Genomic DNA, 19835 nt, shown 5'->3' on the forward strand with positions numbered 1-19835 from the left:
ATTGAGAGATAACCTCTGATATTTGAGTGTCTGTTTTATGTTAGTATTCCTTGTAGTAGCTCCCCCGTTACACCCATTCTCTCTGAAAGGAAGAGGACATCACTCTTGAGGTGCTTTGATAAAGCCTTGTTTGCTAAAATGTGTCGGCACAGAAATAAAATAGTAAACTGAGGCCACAGTATTTGATTGATTATATTTTTTGAGTGCAGTCCATACACCATTTATAACATTTCAGCAGTCTGTCGACAATGAAAGAAGATCTGGAAAAGAAGCAATGTTTATTTCTCCATCAAGGCATCACCATTGGTCATTGATTCCAGCAATCACATTTACAACAAAATCAAAACTTTCTTGCAGGTTGATACAATTTTTCAGAAGTTATCATTAAAAGAAACCTTGTGAGAAAGGTACGAACCAAAAAAAAATAAAATCAGAGTGCACAGCCAGAGTACCAGCGCATTTCTAGTGTCAAAACAAGATTCTTCTGACTGGATTTGACAGTTTTTTTTTGGCAGCTGATCGATATGAAATAAAAGAGTTTGTTAGCCACGCTGGATTCCTTTCGGAATTCTTCTTCTCCACACAAATATCACAATATGTGAAACTGCAGTGGGTCTACAACTACATACGCATGTAGTTATATGTGTACTGGGACTGAACGATATAAATATTTAGGATGGTTTGTCAACATCCCAGAACCGAAAGCTTATCAAAATACTTTACCACACATTCCCAGATTTAGCAAAACCTTAAATTTAAATTCTACGACTTGATCAGTGACTCAAAAAGTGGTTTCTTCTTATTAGAATTGATTGATAAGTTAACTACATTGACAGAGAAGACAGTATTGCACATACCATCGCAATCCTAGGACACACGCGCACGCACACACACACTCAAATTTACATATTCACAATCATACACACACACGCTCAAAATAATGCTCAATGTTTAGTGCCTATCCCATGACACAGTAAACAAAACATTCTTTGACAATAAAAAGGAAGAAGAAAAAAAACCAAACAAACAAACAAAAAAAAAAAAATATAAACATCTTTTCAACTGACAGGGCCTGAAAAGGGTTTTCGGACCCTGAGGAGTCCAGATCCATCCAGGCCAATCTAGTCCGGTCCAGTCCTCATGCCATGCCTCACCTGAGCGAGTCCATGAACATGGAGTCGTCATCGTCGTCGTCAAAAAGAAAATGTATCTGCTGTATCTAACCCGTCTGTGTACCTACTTGTGGTGCGTTTTAAAGAAAAAAAAAAGCCCCGTCCGTGTCTGCTTGGGGATAGAAGTAGTAGTTGTAGTAGTGGTGGTCGTGGGCCGGCGTCGCCTCAGTCTGGATCAGTAGGTGGCGTTGGCCGGCTCCCTCCCCGAGCTGAAGAGGATGTCGGCCTTCGAGCTCATGATGTACGTCAGCAGCAGGGATGCTAGCAGCACGGCGACACCCACGCCCAGCGTCAACATCTGGAGGAGTCAAAGGAACACTTAGTCCTCGGGAAAAGTTAAAAAGGACCAGACGGTGGGTTCGCTTCCAAGCAAATCCGTATCATTTATTTTCAATGGGGTTTTACCATTAGTACAAAACAACACATCAAAAAGGACTATTAATGGATGTTTTGGGCCATTTGGGGGCAGTTGAGCAAGCTGTAAATACAATATTGATATGCTATCATCTTATTAATGATGATGTGGCAAACAGTTAGCCATTTATACATCTAGCAGACAGAGCAACATCAGCACATTTTAAGAGTCAGGTTTTTTAGTCTCGCATTGCCAGACCTTTCTCCACCACAGCACTGCGGAGGAAGGTCTGGCTAGTCCACACACCATTCCGGGATGGGAGAAAAACGTGCTCTGGTTTAATGGCATTTCTTTGAACCTATCACAATCATCTGAGACCAAAACAGTAAAGTTGCGTCCAAAATAATGAGCTGAAAGACGCTAAAGCGCTTCACAGAGCTGAAGGGAACTGCTGGTCCTCACATTACACTCACTATTTTAATGCATTTTTAGTAGAAAATATTAGATCTGTGCAGCTTTTAAGCCACCATGTGTAGAATATTAACATATCTGACTTTGGCGCCTCGCAGTTGTAGTCTCAGAAATGACATATTGGCAGACAGCGATGCATGCTGCCACAATGAGATGATCTGGCTGAAAACAAATGCACCAGTTTTCCCCAGACGGGCCTCATTTTTCTACCTAACAAACGTTATTCCATTAGAATAATTTGAAAGATGCTATAACTTAATACAAACACACGTTGTGGCTTGAAATGGCAACTTGACAGAGGAGGAGAGTTTTGCTTCATTCCAGTTTGAAAATGAACTTGCAGAGACTTGAACCTAATCGGAGACAGGTTATCCATCACTGTCAGTGTTAGGTCTGCTCTGTTGCTGTTGTTCCGGTTTCTTTATTGCTGCTGTCTGGGAAACGCTACTTGTTAGTCGGACTGTGAAAAGCACAGAATTCACAAACGATATTGTTGTAAAATCTAAGTCGGAAGCCAAACAAAAACTAAACATGGATATTGTGAGAAGGATGTACATTTTTAGTCATTGCCGCATTAAAAGAGTTGCTGTTTGGCAGCCAATTGTTTTCCACCGGCACGTATCCAGCCCCACAACAAAGAGTCCTGCTCTCCGCTATCCATTGTGTGACAGTATAACAAAAAGAGAAAAGTGACAAGATACTCAGTGTGATGCATCACCTTTATCAAGCAGGTTTCATGTCTCTGTAAGTTGATATTCACAGCCAGCTAAAATTAACAAAAAGCTATGGACCTTTTTCACGGCAGACATTTTGGCCCCGTTTACACGAAGGGAAGACGCAGATATTTTCCTGCGGTTTGGCCTCTCATTTACACGAAAACCCCGTTTTTATCACAGAAAACGATTATTTCTAAAAACTCTGGCCAAAGTGGAGATTTTGGAAAACTTTGTTTGCATGTTTGCATGTAAACTGAGACAAACGGAGGTTTAGGCAGCCGAGAGAGAGAAAGAGGACGTTATTGGTTGCTGTTGTTGCTATTGTCGGGATTCTGATTGGCTAACGTCGGCTTGAGCTTCTCGTTACACTGCCACCTACAGGTCTGGCGTGCTCTTGACGGCATTGACGGCATATATACACGGGTACATATAAACGAACACTTTTCTGAAAACTGAGAGGTTGAAATGTCCGTTTATGAAAATAGCCGGTCACATGTAAACGTAGCATTTGACTTGTCATAGTAGGAAAAGCACAGGTGAAATTGATAACCTTAACGATGGCTCAATTCCATCAGTCCCAGTAAGCTATTTCAGTGAGTCAGCATGCACAGTACCAGGACCTCTCCTAAGTGGAATGCAGCCATCAGTAATGGTTTTGAATACACATGTGCTTTTCCTACTATGACATGTCGACATGAAAAAGGTCTATAGCTGCCTGGAAGGAAGGGTCTCAAAAATGGTCAGTAGTATCATATTGTGAATTTATCAAATTTGCAGTTTATGAGCAAAACATGCTCAACCACTAGTATGATCTTTTAATAGGACAGATTAAACTGAAATCCCAGTTTGCTCTTGTACTTACCAAGCATTTAACAGCCACACAGGAATCTACACTGTTTAAATGAAAGCCGGCACACTAACAGGCCTCAATCCATGCTTAGACGTAATGCAACGATAGTACAAAAATGATTTACATTATTAAATGAAAATGAAACGGAGCCTGGGAGTGTGCTGCTTTTATAAAGTTTTCACTTTTCACAGTTGTAATTACTTGCTGCTCTGTGAGTTTTGTGATTTGGGCTGCTAACGATCACTAAAACAACGTGATCGAGAGAAACACTAATTCTGCACATTACATTTTGCGAGTAAACTCTTATTTTGTCCTGAGTTCTGAATGAAAGAAGAAGCTTCAAACTGGAAACATTTCACAGTTCAAGGTGTTTTCACTGTTAATTCGTGTCACTGTTTTTTTAAAGCTACATTGTGTAAGAATTTCTCCCATCTAGTGGTGAAATTGTATATGACAACCAACTGAATATTACTTTCTAGCCCCTCCCATTGCGAGCACGTTTTAACTCCTACGGTGGCCAAACCCGGAATTAGCTCTTAGCATCTCCATCGTTTACACGCAGCTGTTCTAGCCACTCCAATATTAACTTTGGTCTTGTTGCTTTGCCTGTCCCATTGTCGTTCTAATTCTCTTTTTCGCTTCCCTGGCGAGTAATCTCCCCCTGGCATTCGTCACGGTGCCACTAGGTGTAAGAGGGCGAAAGGCGGAGGTATGTCCCTCTTTGGCTAATGTATTTTAAAGATGGAGGCACAACATGCCGGCCGTCATTTGAGCGACTCACCCATATGTATTCTGAATGATTCTAAATGGCAGATTCTACGCTTATGAAAATACTTTGATTAGTTGGTGAAAGTAATTACACGTGAATAAGCACATATTTGTGAAAGAACAAAAGTTTTTTTTGCTTAGAATCAACTCAAAAAATTACACAATGTAGGTTTAAGTTAAAAAGTAAAATCGTTCCAACAGACAATGAGTAATCGTGTTAAATAAATCGGGATTAGTCCCTAATCGAGCAGCCCTAACTCTGTCCACTACCTGCTCTAGGAAAGAACAATGTGTGCCAGCGTCCCACTTTCCAGACTTCCTACAGTGTGTGCACAACCAATGCTTCATTAGAAGAAACCATAGGGAATTCATAAAGCACAAGCGTAAATTAAATCCGCATTCCATGTGTTGTCTTTAAGGAGTGAAGGGAAAGTTTACCTCCAGATCGTGACTCGCCACCAGGAATATGCGTCCTTTGATGGACTTCCACCGGGACTCCGTCCACGTCGAATAGTCTTTGGAGGTGTACTCCCGCAGGTCGAAGGCTGGGGACAGCGCTTTGGAGAGACGGACCGTGGAGCGCACGCAGAAACTCTCCCTCTTTGTGCTGTTGGGAGGCAACGCGCCTTGAACCCACATGTAGTAGTACATCTGAAGGGAGGAGGCAACATCATTAGAGACTTATGCAGGACATTTTGGCATTTCTATGTAAAAAAAAGAATTACGTTTTTAAGCCCAGACTTCACATGTTGGTGTCACTTCAACTTCATTCATTTCTTGCGTTGTCCCCCCAATATTATTGATATACTGAGGGTGTTGAGTTTAGCTTCTTAAGTAGATTAATGGATCAGTCAATCTGAAACTATTGTCAAACAACCAATTCATTGTTAGAATCATGTTCCAAGCTGAATACCAAACTTGTACGTGTTTCAAATGGCAATACATGCTGCTCCTCTTTGGTTTGAATGAGAGTAAATTGAATATCTCTGGATTTTGGATTGTCCGTCCAACAACACGAAGTTTGAAGATCTTTGACTCTAGAAATTTGCGAAGTACTATTCTACTGATTAGTCGATAATGAAAATAATCACTAGCTGCAGCGGCACACGCTTCCCTGTTTTTTTCTTAAACCTTTGTCCCTCTTTTCTTTAAATTTCAAGTTAGTTCATGAAATTACATAAAATATTACAGATTTGAGATCATTTCTTGACAAGTGTTTTTTTCCTTGTGATATAATTTGTCTCAGAGTCAACGACCTATCTCAAGTAAGTTGATGAAAAGGAAAAGTGCTGACATGTTTGCTCTCTGTGTCCTTCTCGTCCTCTCGCTGGTTCTGGCAGTTGTCCTGGCTGATGTTGGTGGGGCTACCCGTCAGGTTAGCCAGCAGGTACTGGACCAGAAGGGTCGGCTCGCTGGACTGCTGGGCCACGCCCACGTAGAAGTTTGTGGGCCTGTCAGCTGATAGACATGAGACAGAAGAAATGAAGTTTAGTTTCAAGTTCAGCTTCAAAATAGAACACATTCAAGAGAAGCAGGGCCTATAATTAACCGTCTATTAACAGCAATTACTTTCTCCCACTTTTGTAGTCTAGTAAGCATTAAAAAAAAAGAAGAAAAAAAAAGGATTTGATGTATCCCAACTTACCCAGGTGGCTCATGAGGTCAGAGGGGATTAGTTCCTGGAACCAGGAGTTATTTGACCGAACGAGGAAACCGTACAGCATCCGGGTCACCTGAGGGACAGAAAACATGTTGAACAGAGAGTCACTTCTGCTCAGTTGCACAAAGACACCAGAAAAACCCTTGTTTGTCTTGGAATTAATGATAAACCAAATTATTTAAAAGCACATTATCTTGTATGTCACAAGATAATGTGCATTACTGGCTTAAATTGTCACCACAAGTGAATGAAGACGCAGCAATATTTTTAAGACCTCAACAACTTCAATTCAGATATAAAACACTACTTTTCCGGTATACTAGGCCTTGACTTTAGATAACATAAAGTACAGAAAAATTCTTCAGGTGGAGAAAGGCTGTGGTGTTGAGACGGGACAGATAAATAGGAATAGTGAACTTGTAGATAAGATGGCTAGATAGCTTGAAACATATTCTACTACTTCCTAAATAAGAAACCTTCAACTAACAGGGGAGGAGGTCTGCGACATCACTTATCACCCACTTACAATGCTGTTCTGTAATGTCTCCCAGCGTTCGTTTTGTCCACCGAAGTCGACCTACGAGTCGTTTTCCGCAGTTACGACCCGGAAGTTGCAAAAAGAACGCCCCTGAGGTCGTATATACGACTCGTCAAGTCGTCTGAACTCAGGGGACCCCGAGTTCACTTTCAAAAATGGCTACGTCGTGCATCACACGTAGTAAACATTGTGGTTTTCTACAATTTTAAGCACTTTTGTCTTTGTTGTAACCAAATGAAGAAGTCGTACACATAGCACTGTATACTGCTACCTATAGGCATGTCGCTACAGTCTTATTAGGAGTTAAATACCGCCTGATTAGTTATTTTGTAGCTTGTGCAGCTGAAATTGGCTAGAGACGCTCGGTTGCTATATGACAACAATTGTAGAGTCTTGAGCAGAAAGCAGCGCAGTAGCCTAGCCGCGGTTATTCGTTTTTCGACACGGATGTGACGTCACACTCGAGCTACTAGTCGCGACTACAAGACAAAAAGAACGCCCCATAAACTAACAGCCACATTCGTCCAACAACGGTCGTTCAGACTCTGCCTCGGTTAGGGGGCTCCAACGACCATACCTGGCGTCTTTACAACAGCCAGGAGCACTTATGAACAAAGCGGTATCAATCATCTTGACGATGACCCTACAGAGGTTAAATAGCTGGGTTTTACGATCGTATTGTTCCCAGGTTAGCCATTGTTAGCAATAGCAGTTGACGATGTATTTTGCTGTTTTTTGCGCATGCAAACAGCGTAACGTGTCCACAGATAGAAGATGGACAGGACTGTGTGCAACTGATTTAGTGAGACACAAATAAGACAGAAGTGCTCATAACTGGAGGTTACTACAGCTTTCACTACTGTTGATGCACGCGGCAGCCATGTTGGATTTTGAGCTCGGGGTACTGCGAAGTTGTCCGAGCTCCCGAGGTCAGGGGGCGTGTTTCCGACTTTGACCTCGGAAAATCCGACTTCTGAGTACAAATTGAACGCACTCTCAGTCTCTCGGATCAGAGACTGACCGTCTTCGAGCAGCTTTAACCCAAAGTCCAGTTGCCCTTGAATGTTTTTAACCTTCCTTGGACAGTTCCTAAATGAAATCTTACTATGTTAGGGTCTGCGTTGATGTTTTTCAGCTGGGTTGCAGCTCCTCCTGCCTGTATGTACAGAGCCCGGGCAACCATGGTGGCCACCTCAGTCAGAGCCTGAAAGATACGTGAAGAGAAATACAGAAAATCTTTATTAGTTGCTTCCCAACAACATATACATCTAAAATGATCAACAGTCAATTAAATAGTAGCATCGTGAAGGCCGCTTAAATATTGCCAGACAAGTTTTGACGTCTGGTCTGGTTTGAAGTCTACTACGAACTGACTGAGAAGTCCGCAAACAATGAGAAAGGGTGATGGATGAAGAGACAACTCCCTGCTGTGCCCAAGCGCACATGAACGTGGTGAATATTGGTGATTAATAGCAATACCTTAGCGGTGTCAGTGACTAACACCAGCTGCTCCTCTGGCGTGAGGTTTGGTGGGTAAGATATGTTCAGGTATTCTGCATTATCGTACATACTCTCGTAGAACCTGCACACAAAACCGGGGTAATAAATTAGCAAAACAGGCCAACACAGACGCCACGGTTATAATTAGATGTAATGGTGCGTAACGATAGCGAAATCACCTGTTGGTGAAAGCAGACTGGTGATCCTCGATAACGACACCAGGGATTGGCCGAGCTCGCAGGAACCGCTGGAAGGACGAGGGCGGGAGTGGCTGAGAGAAACCGGTCTCGTTCACCGTGACGTTCAAATCTGCGGCAGCCGACTGCAAGCTTTCAATGAGCTTCCTCACCTGAAACGCAACAGTGGAGGAAATGTTATACATGCAGCAATACACACATTGGGGGCTCATTTTTTTCATTTCTGTTCTGCTTTTATATCCAAGTCTACTCATAACCATTGTGTCGTCTTCGGGTCAAATTTGAGCCGTTTTCTAAATGTCTATATCAGAAACATGGATTTTTTTATAAATATTTTTGGGCACGTTTTCCCTTTATTAGATGGTAACAGTGGATCGACAGGAAAGGTGGGAGAGAGATGGGGGATGACACGCAGCAAAGGGCCACAGGTCGGACTTGAACCCGGGCCGCTGCAAAGGACTCAGCCCACATGGGGCACACGCTCTCACTGGGTGAGCTAGAGGTCGCCCCATGGGTTTCTTTTTAACTACCTAATTTTGATTGCCAAAAAATAACACGGATGATTCCATACAAAGCACTTCGCTAGTACAACAAAAGATCAAAAGTTAACCTAACATTATAATATTTTATTTTTATGAAATTCTTTAGCATTTTATTTTTTAGGTTTCGAAACAGTATCCTCACTGAACGTTGACATATACCCTTCTGTGATTATCCTTCCTTTATTATTAGTCTAAAAAATTCATAATTTCTGCTTTTGTAACTCAAAAATTAGATATGATTTCCTATAAATGAGGATTATTATTGACTATGAATTCCAAAATAATTGTAAAAGTAGTGGTAGTAGTAGTAATAAGTCAGTGTTAGTGGTGTTTATACATGGTAGTGAAAAGAAGCATTAAACGCCAAAAAAAGCACCAAAAACATTGACAAAAGCGCCAAAAGTTTTCAGTTTTGACCAAGGATGATGCAGGACAACACAAGGGATACAGTCATCTAATATTTAAATTAATAGTGGTAGTAGTAGAGTAGTTCTTTTTTTTTTGGCAGCCATATTTTATATAGCAAAAGCACTCGAGAATTTCCACATCGGTTCCTGTTTTAGTCCTGATATTTGTTCAAAGCTATTTCTTTTGTTTTAGGATGTTTTCAGAAGTACACTTTTAATTTCATATACAGTTTTGTAATTCATTTTTATCAATTATCCTCTCATTAGGTTTCAACTACTGTCATTTATTATTCAACAATACATTTATATTTACTATTCTGTGTGTCCATGTTATCATAAATGATCTTAATCAGTAGGGAAAGCCACTTTTTAAAGCCAGCTTGCTACCTCCACATACAGCACTTTATAACCATGTATTGAACCGGGTGCTCCTTTTAATGTAGCTTCTACCGTGTACCGAGTAGTTTTATGTAAATATGTTATAATGTGTTATGTGTCTCTACATTATCCCTTACATATTTATTATTTCATTATCAATTTAGCACAATTTACCCTCGTAGGGATCATTAACCAGGCATGAAAATGGGTCAGGGGTGAAAAAGGTGAGAAGGATATTACCCCTCTAGGGTGGTCCGGGGGCATGCTCCCCCAGAAGAAAATTTAAAATATTCCATATTTTAAAGCATCAATCTGATGCATTTTGAGATGCATTTTTTGCCAACCAACAATATAATATTTCAATATGCACTCATTAAAGTTAATTTGACTGGCAAAACAGTTAAAGTCCTTCTGACATTACACAATAATAAAAGTCATAATTTTTAAAGACTAAAAAGTTTTGGATCCATTTTTACTTCTTCCAACCATATGTTAAATAAAGAGTCAATGTGGATTTACATATTGCAATAATATCATAATCCTACAATGAATCATTGTGAAAACTAAAATGTACTACTTTGGCCAGGTTATCATCAAAAAAGCAAATTAGTACATTCAAGATTTTGTCCATGTTGATATTAGCTGCTTTATTTACATTTATTAAAAACGTCGCATTGTTTAGCTTTTCATATAGCTAGACGTCTAAACTCTGGGACAAGACCGTTATGTTTAATACCTGCCATGCTGAGTCCAAACAGACAGCTTTGTCAAGGCAGTTTGGGCTTCAGATAGCTTTTACAAATCATGTTCCGCTATGAACGTGCACACGCGTATTGTTTGTATCACGGTCGGTCAGTAAAGGCGCAGTCGCAGTCTTAACAGTAGCGGTCGTTGCCGGTAACGTACTCGTATGACAGAGTGCACGGACCGAAGCTTTATGACTAGCATCTAATGAGTAGCAAGCACTGTATTACCGCTGCTGCTGTCCAAAACATGCGCTGCAGAAGCAAGCACCCGGCTCCCTCAAACGACTTCCCGTCTCCACCCTTTTCTTCTTGTCCTCCATTCATGCCCAGCGCCATTTGTTTTAACTACTTTCTCAACCAAAGCTACAAGTTTGATGAACTTTGCCTACACTTTTTTTAGCCGCGTTACCACGGAGAACACACCGACACCGCACTCTGACATTTCGGCAAAGACCCGCCCTACTTTGCATCTGATTTGCTAGAAGTCGTTTCATTGGTTGGTGGAAGTTCGATGATTGGTTAAATCCATAGACCGTATGGTTAAATCCATTGCATTAAAACAAATCCCATGTGGACTTTTTAATTTATTTATTTTTCTAAAATAGTCATACGCAAGAAATCGGGCACCAGGCCCGAGTACTTAACCCCCCCCCCCCTCTTAAACATTTTCTCATTGAATCTACACGATTCACGTAGGTCACCTATTTTGGTTTCAAAACGGCGAATTTCGCCGAAAGGTGAGTGATTTTCATGTCTGATTAACATGTCCTGTGGGGTTGTATGAGAAGGGAGGAAGCTGGTGAATATACAAGATACAAACCTCTGCATTGACACTGCTGTTCTTCCTAGACACAGGATCAGAGTGAAGCCACAGTCTGGAGTCAGCACGAAGTCCCACCTGTGGTCAACAAATTCAACATACTGATATACTAGACACATATACACATAAACATAACGTGCACCTTTTAACATTTGAGTAACAAAATGTCAAGCACATATTCACCGATTCTGTCCACAGCGGTAATGTAAAAAGGCTTATGGTGCAGCTACAATTAATTTGTCATACAAATATTTGACATAATATACAGAAAATGTAGTGATACTATAATAACAAGATTTTTATAGTTAAGTATGGTTTGGCGAGTTATTTTATTAAGTCATTCATTTAATTCTTTAAAGTAGGGTTGGGTATCAGATCTTAATTGTTTGTCAAACCAACCAAATTGTGTCCCCTGAGCATCAAAAACTACCCGAAGTAAGCTGGACTGATGAGCAGTGTTGTTGTTTAGATTCCAATTTAAAGTCATACCGAAACTCGGGTATGGTATTGCTGCTAGTATCACAAAAGTTCAAGCAATACCTTGCCTTTAAGTCATTTTTGTAAGTATTCCCTTAAAATGTGGTGGTCTGTCCAAGTTGATACATACAGAAGGTTACTGGAAGTCTACAATACACACCTGTCCTATCTCCAATACTGAGTGAACATTGTCCAAGTCCACGGCAAAGTGATTGTTCTGCATATCGTACACCATCCTCGAACTGCCGATGTAGTCAAAGGTTTCCTGGAGTCAAAACAAATCACTCAAATAAAATGTACAGAAAACACGAGCAAGGCTGGCAGTACAACGTTAAATGTGGCATGTTCGTCGAGCACAATGGTGCATACAGTTCTGTGGAAATGACTGACCCCTTGAAAAAAGGTGTAGAGAATGGTGCGGTTGGGTGGGGCCACCTGGATGGGATTTCGCAGAGCGTGAGCGGCCGCCAACAGAGTGACAAACCCAGAGACTCCACTCTCTGCTCCTGGAGCAACTTCAAAGAAAAAAGACCTGCTGTCCAACTGCAGAGAAGAGAAGAGAGGAGAGGAGGTGGGATCTAGGTAAGTAGTTCGGTTCAGCTTGCAATGACCTAATTTTAATCACAGCATAAACCAAATATGAGGAAATGCAGCCCATCATGTCTCAACAGTATAATGCATTCCTGTTGAAAAAAAGGAGAGTAGGGCTGCAACTAATCATCAAGTAATCTGCTGATTATTTTCTCAATTAACTGATTAATCTTTCAGGTAATAAAATGTGGGGGGGGGAAGAAAAAAAATCCTGTCTTGTTTTGTCTGACCAACAGCCTAAAAACTAAATATTTCCAATTTGCAAAGTAAAACAGAAAAACTCTCACATTGGATGTGTCGATTTTTGCATAAAAACAGGCTCCTGTGTAGAGCTGTAATCGGGCCTTAAAAGTAGGGCCCGAAAAGGCCCGAGCCCGACAGAGTTTGACCCGAGCCCGACAAGTACATTTTGATTGACAGCTTTTTAAAAGCCCGAACTCGTTTACAGCCGATTGTACAAAAGGCCGTCTATCAGCATCATTAGAGTGTCGGAGAATAGCGAGGACACGCGCTTCACACCGCGAGCGGGCACACGCACCACTCGGCGGAAAAGGGAGAGAAAGAAAAAAAGAGACTGCGCCGCACGCACACAGCTCCTTTGTCTTTCGTAAAAAAGGAGTCATTTATACATGTTTTAACATAATTTATTCATGACTAACGGAGGCTACAGGCCACTTGGAAGTTGGAACAAAGAAACAGACAAAGTCCTCCAGAAACCAGCCTCCGTTTCACCTCCTCAGGATCCATTTTCACGCTAATCAAAACGCATCAGCTGACCGCTCATTTACCATGCAACCCGAAGCGCAAGTCTGAGCCAGGCCCCAGCCCGTGTAAAATAATAGAAATTAAGACCGAACCCGGGTTCGGGCAAAGATCTTCAGCTCTACTCCTGTGCCACCTTATCACTTTCATTTATGCGTTGTGTTCTCATAGCTCTCGAATAACAAAGTAAGAAGAATATTTACACAAGAAGCAAAGCACAGAATCGCTGCCCGTAAGACTGCCTGCAACTGTTACATCACATCATCACAGCAGGGTAATCTTAGCATGGCTTTTATACTGGAAGGCTTTCAAAGTGAGTGAGATCACTGCTGGAGAAATGTCAACGGCGTTAATGAACACACATGCTAATAACTAACAACTGTTGTACTGTAGTAGAAATATTGGTGTAGGAGTAAAGCTCAGCGAGGAAGGAGAAGTCTTTGCTGTAACTCACCCTGGCTGCTGCTATGACCACACTCTCCCACATCTTGTGGCCCTTGGCTGTGTTGTTAATAGGCCTGGTGGAGGCCCAGACATTATAGTCACCCAATGGGTCACAAACCATCTCTGAAGGGAGACACAGAACAAGAAACAACATGGACTCAGGTTAGAATTGGTCGAGAAACAATATAATCATTGACTATTTCATGTATGTGAATAGATTTTCTTCCTGACGAAGTCACGTAGCCTTTAAAAAAAAAAAAAAAGTCAGAAAAATCTGTTTGAATAGTATGCAAACCTGTTGTGTATAGTTATGTATTCATGTTGCGTAAATACCTGGGCTGATGCTAAAGTTGATGTCATTTCTCCTCATGCAGGTGGCCGTGTCGGTGACTGCGGACATGTGGGAGTAGAGCTGCATGGCACACAGCGGGTACTGAGGAGTGCTGCCGTTCACAGCGCGGTTATGGTCCATGTAACACTGCGAATGGAGAAAAGAAGCATACACATATGAAACTTCTTTGTGTGCAGGTTTTGCTTCTTTTTTTATTTTTTAAATATTATTTTTTATATTTTTTCACAGACACAGATGCCACAATAACATTATAGTATTTGAGCTATTTTCAAATATCTTTCAATCCTCAGAACAAGTTGGAACATACACAATTGGGTCTGATGCTCTTTGCTCAAGGGCACACTGGCAGGTTTGGGCACAGTAATGTCTTAACTACCATGTCTGCGACTGAATTCATCACTTTGACATCTGGGGATCAAACCTGAAACCGCGTTGGTTTACAGAACAGTTTCCCTCGTCTACCCCCCCTCCCCCCCACACACCCACATCTAATCTGAGACGCGGAGCAACCACAAAGTTTTAAACTGCTAGAAATAAACTGTAGCGTGAATTCAGCCTCTGGTCAAAGTCATTCAAATTCATAAACATTCCTTCACAGAGCAATATGAAGATTTTTAAAACAGGCAAGATTAGATCTGAAGTCCACCAGTCAGTGAGTGGAAACTAAGGGCGTTTTCACACATGAAAGTCCGAACCAAGGTCCGTACCAAGGTTCATGTTTTTGTTACATTGTATACATTTGATCCGGTAAGTTTTGGTTTCACACTGCAGTTTTGCAAGCGCACTAAAGATCTATACGTGACAAAACTACGTCCTGCCGTCATCACATACGTGAGCTGCGTCTCCAGATACTTATAACTGATTGGTTTGTTGACGGGCTTCCCCGTCCTCTCGTATCCTCTCTCTGGGTCTGAGTTTAGGCTATTCAACTGACCGCTGCTCTCCCCTACTGCCGCAGCTCTTTTTGTTTTGATGTAGAGAAGCAAGACACGGGAACTTTCTTTCTGGAGCATTTATTCAGAGACAAACTGAAACCTACACTTTACATTTACTACCAATTAACAAATAAACTGCTGATGTATTCTCTGCTCTGAGCGCATTTCTCTTCTCTCTCTCTCTCTCTCTCTCTCTCTCTCTCTCTCTCTCTCTCTCAGCACCGAGCTATTCCTTAAAGGAGCTTCCCCGGTCTTGTAACACGAGGAGAGCCTGCCAGAGCTTCCTGTATTTGGTCCGAAAGTCCGAACCATCCAAAAAATGCTTTCACACTATCAACGAACCGGACCATGGTTCAGTTTGGTCCGGACCGAGACCACCTCTTTTTGTCGGACCAAAATTTGGTCTTTTGATCCGGACCATAGTCCGGGGGAGGTTTCACACCTTTAATTTTGGTTCGGATCAAACTAAAAAGTCCGAAAGTCCGGACCAAACGAGGTATGTGTGAAAACGCCCTAAAAGCGGAGATAAAACCAAAAGTTTCACGTCATGTTGAGATCAGCAATGTTATCTCCATTCTGTGAAAACATATGCACAACACTTGCACTGCATCAGAAGCAGAGGTTTAAAACCTATGTAATATGATCCGCCTGTTTTTGTCACATACAATTTGTGGGATCTTCTGAAAAATCGTCTCAACATGCCGTAGCACGACATGCTGGCTTTAGAAAGATGAGGATATTAAGTGCTACTGAAACAGCTTTATTGGGATCATGCCTAATCTCAAACACTATTGGGACAAGTTCAGATCAGACTTTTTTTGCGACTGTACTGTTTTGTAAATGATGTCTATTCTCAAACATCACAGGCAAACGGAAAATAATAAGACAGTTATTTTGTGACAGCAGGGACAACGAAGTTGAACAAAAAAAAACAAAAAACTGTAAGAACAAAGTGATTTTTATCAAACGGGATTAACAAACAAAATATCAGCTTTTGTTGCGAACTTCACCCGATGCCTGTCACATTACCTGCCGTATGACCTGAGTGTCATTGTCGTCTTTCAAAGAGAAGATGGGGAAGTCGAACTGCTCGTAGGACAAACCGCTTCCCAACGGGTTCCACACGGTCATGTTACAATGGGCCAAGGATGGATCGTAGTTTTCTGTATACACGCCTGAGGGAAACACACAGAGTGGAGTCAGCAGCTGTGATTAGAAATATGTGATTCTGTGCTAAAAAAGTAAAAGGTACAACCATGTGTACATAAAAACTTCAGGGGAGAAGGTAACTACCACTCCCAAAGTGCAAGAAACGTCCAAGCGGCAAACTTAAAATTCTATTACTGGCGCCGCAAAAAGAAAAGGCAAAAAAACCCTAAAGATTACGGTGTTGTAAAAAACTGACAATCTGCAGCTTCCTTCCTCTCACTTCGCAACTCACCCCGTCCAATGTGATTTGACATTGTAAAATAATAAAACATGAAGTTTAAGCATTGTACTATGACCTTCTGCATGCGTGTCTGAAGCTACTCCTGCCCTGTTCAAAATCTAACTCTGGTCACACATGCAGCTTTGAATTTAAGGTATCTCTGTGTCACAGAACTAACTAAAGAAAGAAGAAACGTGATGAGTAATTAAATCTGTGTTCTAAGGTCACACATGACTATATGGTGACACTACAATGTTGCAGAAAATGCTTCAGAACATGAAAACTGAACCCACTACAGCATGTCATTTCATGTGCTGTGCCTTCTGAGTAGACCTGCACGATAAATCGTTATAAAATTGTGATCTCGATTCACCCCTGTTCACGATTACATTTTTAAATGACTTCAATTTATTTATTTATTTTTTTGACATTGACATTGACATGTTTTAATTATGTAAAGACATGTTCAAGGAGTTCAGATAGAGCCTGTATCAGGGCCATATTTAGTTTAATGTGTTATATGTCACTATTTTTGGTAGTCTACTCTACTTAAATGGCCAGTATGTACTTTATTTTCTTTATTCATTGAAACCTCTGTGTTTACAGGCTTGTGGTGATGCACAATGTGCTATAGGTGCGAAAAAAAAATCTACGTTTGGTACTGCCACTTACACTTCGTGAGAAAAAAAAATCGTGGCAGATAATCGTGATATCAATTCTAAGCTAGAAAATCGTGATTCATATTTTCCCCCGAATCGTGCAGGCCTACTTCTGAGGCTCATTCAACTACAATTAATTTCTGTAACTGGGGTAATACTGAAACACAGGTCTCAGCAGGCAAACCCTCACCCACCTGTGTTTTCGTTGGGACAGGTGGTGTGTGGAGAGACGCCCTCGAGCGGATTTGCACTCGGCGCCACAACAGCAACGCCAGCCACCCTGCTGGAGGCGTTCTTCAACTTCATCATGATGGATCTGACGGGCAGACAGTCGGCACGGGGCGGTGTAAACGATACAGGTACAAATACAGGCCAGACATGGGTTTGAAATGTGGTTCAAGTTACTTTCCTTAGGGTTAGACAGGCAGAATTTGCCACAGTAACTGTACTGTACATGTCTGTGACGGTGTATGGCTGATTGAGTTTCACTGCCATATCCTGATGTTATAAGTTACCCTCCAGCTGCTACTTCTTTTTTTGTGATTAACAATTTTTTGACATACAACTTTGCAAGATAAACACACACACCCCTCCCGCTTCGTCATCACCACCCACCCAGACAAAAAAACAAGAAAAGATGACACAGTAACTACAATAATCAAGACCATTCAACAAATAGTATCAAAATAGACAATAGACAATAAACCAAATAAACATATGTATAAATGTCAACACCATACCCAGCTGCTACTCTTTTAAAAAAAAAAATGCTGTAGTTGAATGAAATGCTAAGGACTACTAACTCTTATTTTCACTATCATTTCATTCATATACTGTAGCTGTTCCGATACAACTAGAACCACTTTTGATTTTGGAAGTGGTAAAACAATGGAATATACCTTGGCCCTTACTCTCATTAGGAACCACTGTAAGTACTCCCTCTGCAGGGTGAGACATGCTAACTGTACCTGGTAAAGAGCGGGGACTCCAGGATAACCAGATAAGGAGGATTGGGACCAGAGCGCAGGACCCAGTCCACGTTTTCCTCGGACTCGAGCACATGGAGCACTCCCACATTACCTGACAAATGGGCTGAAATCCAAAAAAAAAAAAAAATCCAATATCAGATATGATGTACAATAGCTGTACTAGATTTAAAAAAGAAAAATGTCCTCAAAGCTTATCTAATCAATGTGTGTCGACCAGGCCTCTTCTCTATTACAGGAAATGTTCTAGGACAAAACGTTTTGACGCAGCAAAGACAAAATTGCTGCTGCTTGGCCTTTTTGCAGTATGAAAACAGTATACCACAAACAGGTTTATCTGCAACTTGTCTGCTTTTATATTCTTCCTGCCTCAAGCAACCACACAGAATACACTTTTAGTAGACTGTGTAGTAGGCACTTCACTTCAAAATTCATGTGAATAAAAGACAGCCAGAGGCCATAAAGACACACACTCTACAGTTAAGATGTGAACAATAGTAACACTTGTCATAAGTGTCCCAGATGCATGTTGGATTCCCATGACAAGTACTTAGCATCACTTTAATCTATTGCTTTACTCACACTGGCAGCCTATTTGATGGGTTGCATTGAGCAGTCGTACACATGGGACAGTGTAATTGAGATGCACATAAATCTTCTTTTCCACTGAATTACAGCCGACACCTGCAAAGGAAAAAGCACTTTAACAACTGCACAATGAGAACATTAGGGTACAGCTTCTACCAAGAGTGCATAATAAAGAAAGAAAAGCAGAATGTATGTCACAGATGAGTGGGTTTTAATTGCTCAGAGAACCTACAATGAAAGTCACATCCTCTATCTCTCACTGATGGCAAAATTACATTCCTAATTTAAGACTTGAGACTACATCCCTTTTGTATAAATACTCTTGCATACATGCAGATGGCCTTTTCTCATATCTGAAGAGAAAACCACAGACAGGTCCTTTCAAAATGGTGGCAATTTCATTTAGAAAAAATATATTTACTTTGAAGGATATGGGTGCACTCTTTCCAGACACTGTTATGACTTTCATCCACCTGGGGCCAACATGCAGGTTTTATCAAAAATGTAGCCGTTTGGTTTGTTTCACCTGTTGGTCCTACATCCTTTTCACTAACGGTGCAGCAACGTAACCGTTTAAGTAACATTAAACCGCTTTAATTTAAACAAAGTGCTATTTTAGAGCATCACCCTCTATGTCAAATTTACCAATGCACTCTAAAATAGATTAAATGTGTGCTTCATCTGCTTTGTGTTTGGTGACAACAAAATCAACATTAAACGACACTAATTCTTTTTCTAATTTGGCCTGACGCTGTACCAGAGCTCCGTGCGGTCGCAGCGGGGAATCACGAGCAGTCACGCTGATGCTGGGGTTGCTTAGCTAGCTAGCTATATCAGGAGGGCAGACCCAAACTGTGAATATAAATACTTAATAAAACCGAGTGCTGGAATTAATTCTGAACTTTCTAGCTGATGGAAATTGGTCAATAATTCTTGCAAAGCTTAACCCCATTGTGAAACTTGTATTTAAGAACCAGGCAACGGGGATTAAAGCCAAAAGAGGGCAGCTTTTGCTAACGATGACTAGCCTAGCATTCGGCTAGCTCTAAGCACAAAGCAGTCTATCAAGCTAACCGCCTGTTACAGAAGCACACTCTGCTCATAAACAAATACGTGAAGATGGACATCGGGCACTGTTAGACTACAACTTACCGATGAAAAGACAACAAACTAGCAAATTAACGATCCATTTGTTCGACAGCAAATCCATCTTCCTGGTTTAAAAAGAAGAAGAACACAACAGTAGGTGTTGACATGGAAAACGTCCGGGTTCCGCAGTTTGGTTCCGCTCCCCTGAAAGGAGACGGACTCATTCAAAATGGCAGCTCTGGATCTCTCCACCGGGACTAATCAAGTTTTTATGTATTTTTAAAGCTTCGGGTCTGGTAAAATAAAACATGCGTATATATAATAAATTGAATAAACTTTTTTTCTTTCCTTCCATCCTTGATTTCATTTAAAAGGACCAAAGTAATGCCAACTAAGGAGTGAG

General features: G+C 41.1%; 1 protein-coding gene across 1 annotated transcript; it reads right to left on the reverse strand.

Annotated features, from left to right (window-relative positions):
* Positions 1–254: 254 nt before the first annotated feature.
* On the reverse strand, positions 255–19648 carry ncstn (nicastrin). The gene is made up of 17 exons (XM_039815975.1): positions 19496–19648; positions 18338–18439; positions 17738–17861; positions 16964–17085; positions 15711–15856; positions 13728–13872; positions 13405–13517; positions 11988–12140; positions 11758–11862; positions 11121–11198; positions 8210–8379; positions 8010–8112; positions 7636–7734; positions 5978–6065; positions 5627–5790; positions 4771–4983; positions 255–1470 (listed from the first exon to the last, which is right to left on the reverse strand). The coding sequence occupies exons 1-17, from the start codon at positions 19551–19553 to the stop codon at positions 1348–1350; spliced, it is 2106 nt and encodes a 701-aa protein (XP_039671909.1). The 5' UTR covers positions 19554–19648; the 3' UTR covers positions 255–1347.
* Between the last annotated feature and the right edge of the window lie 187 nt (positions 19649–19835).

The sequence above is a fragment of the Perca fluviatilis genome, chromosome 11, assembly GCF_010015445.1.
Source record: "Perca fluviatilis chromosome 11, GENO_Pfluv_1.0, whole genome shotgun sequence".
In the NCBI taxonomy this organism is placed as follows: Eukaryota; Metazoa; Chordata; class Actinopteri; order Perciformes; family Percidae; genus Perca; species Perca fluviatilis.

What these genes read in the sequence shown, in the direction of transcription:
- ncstn (XM_039815975.1), bottom strand. Translation starts at nt 19,553, where the DNA reads ATGGATTTGCTGTCGAACAAATGGATCGTTAATTTGCTAGTTTGTTGT. An exon ending in AGTTTGTTGTCTTTTCATCG is followed by an intron (nt 18,440 to 19,495) that starts GTAAGTTGTAGT and finishes TTTCCTTTGCAG; the next exon opens with GTGTCGGCTGTAATTCAGTG. An exon ending in TCTACACCTTTTTTCAAGGG is followed by an intron (nt 11,863 to 11,987) that starts GTCAGTCATTTC and finishes TTTTGACTCCAG; the next exon opens with GAAACCTTTGACTACATCGG.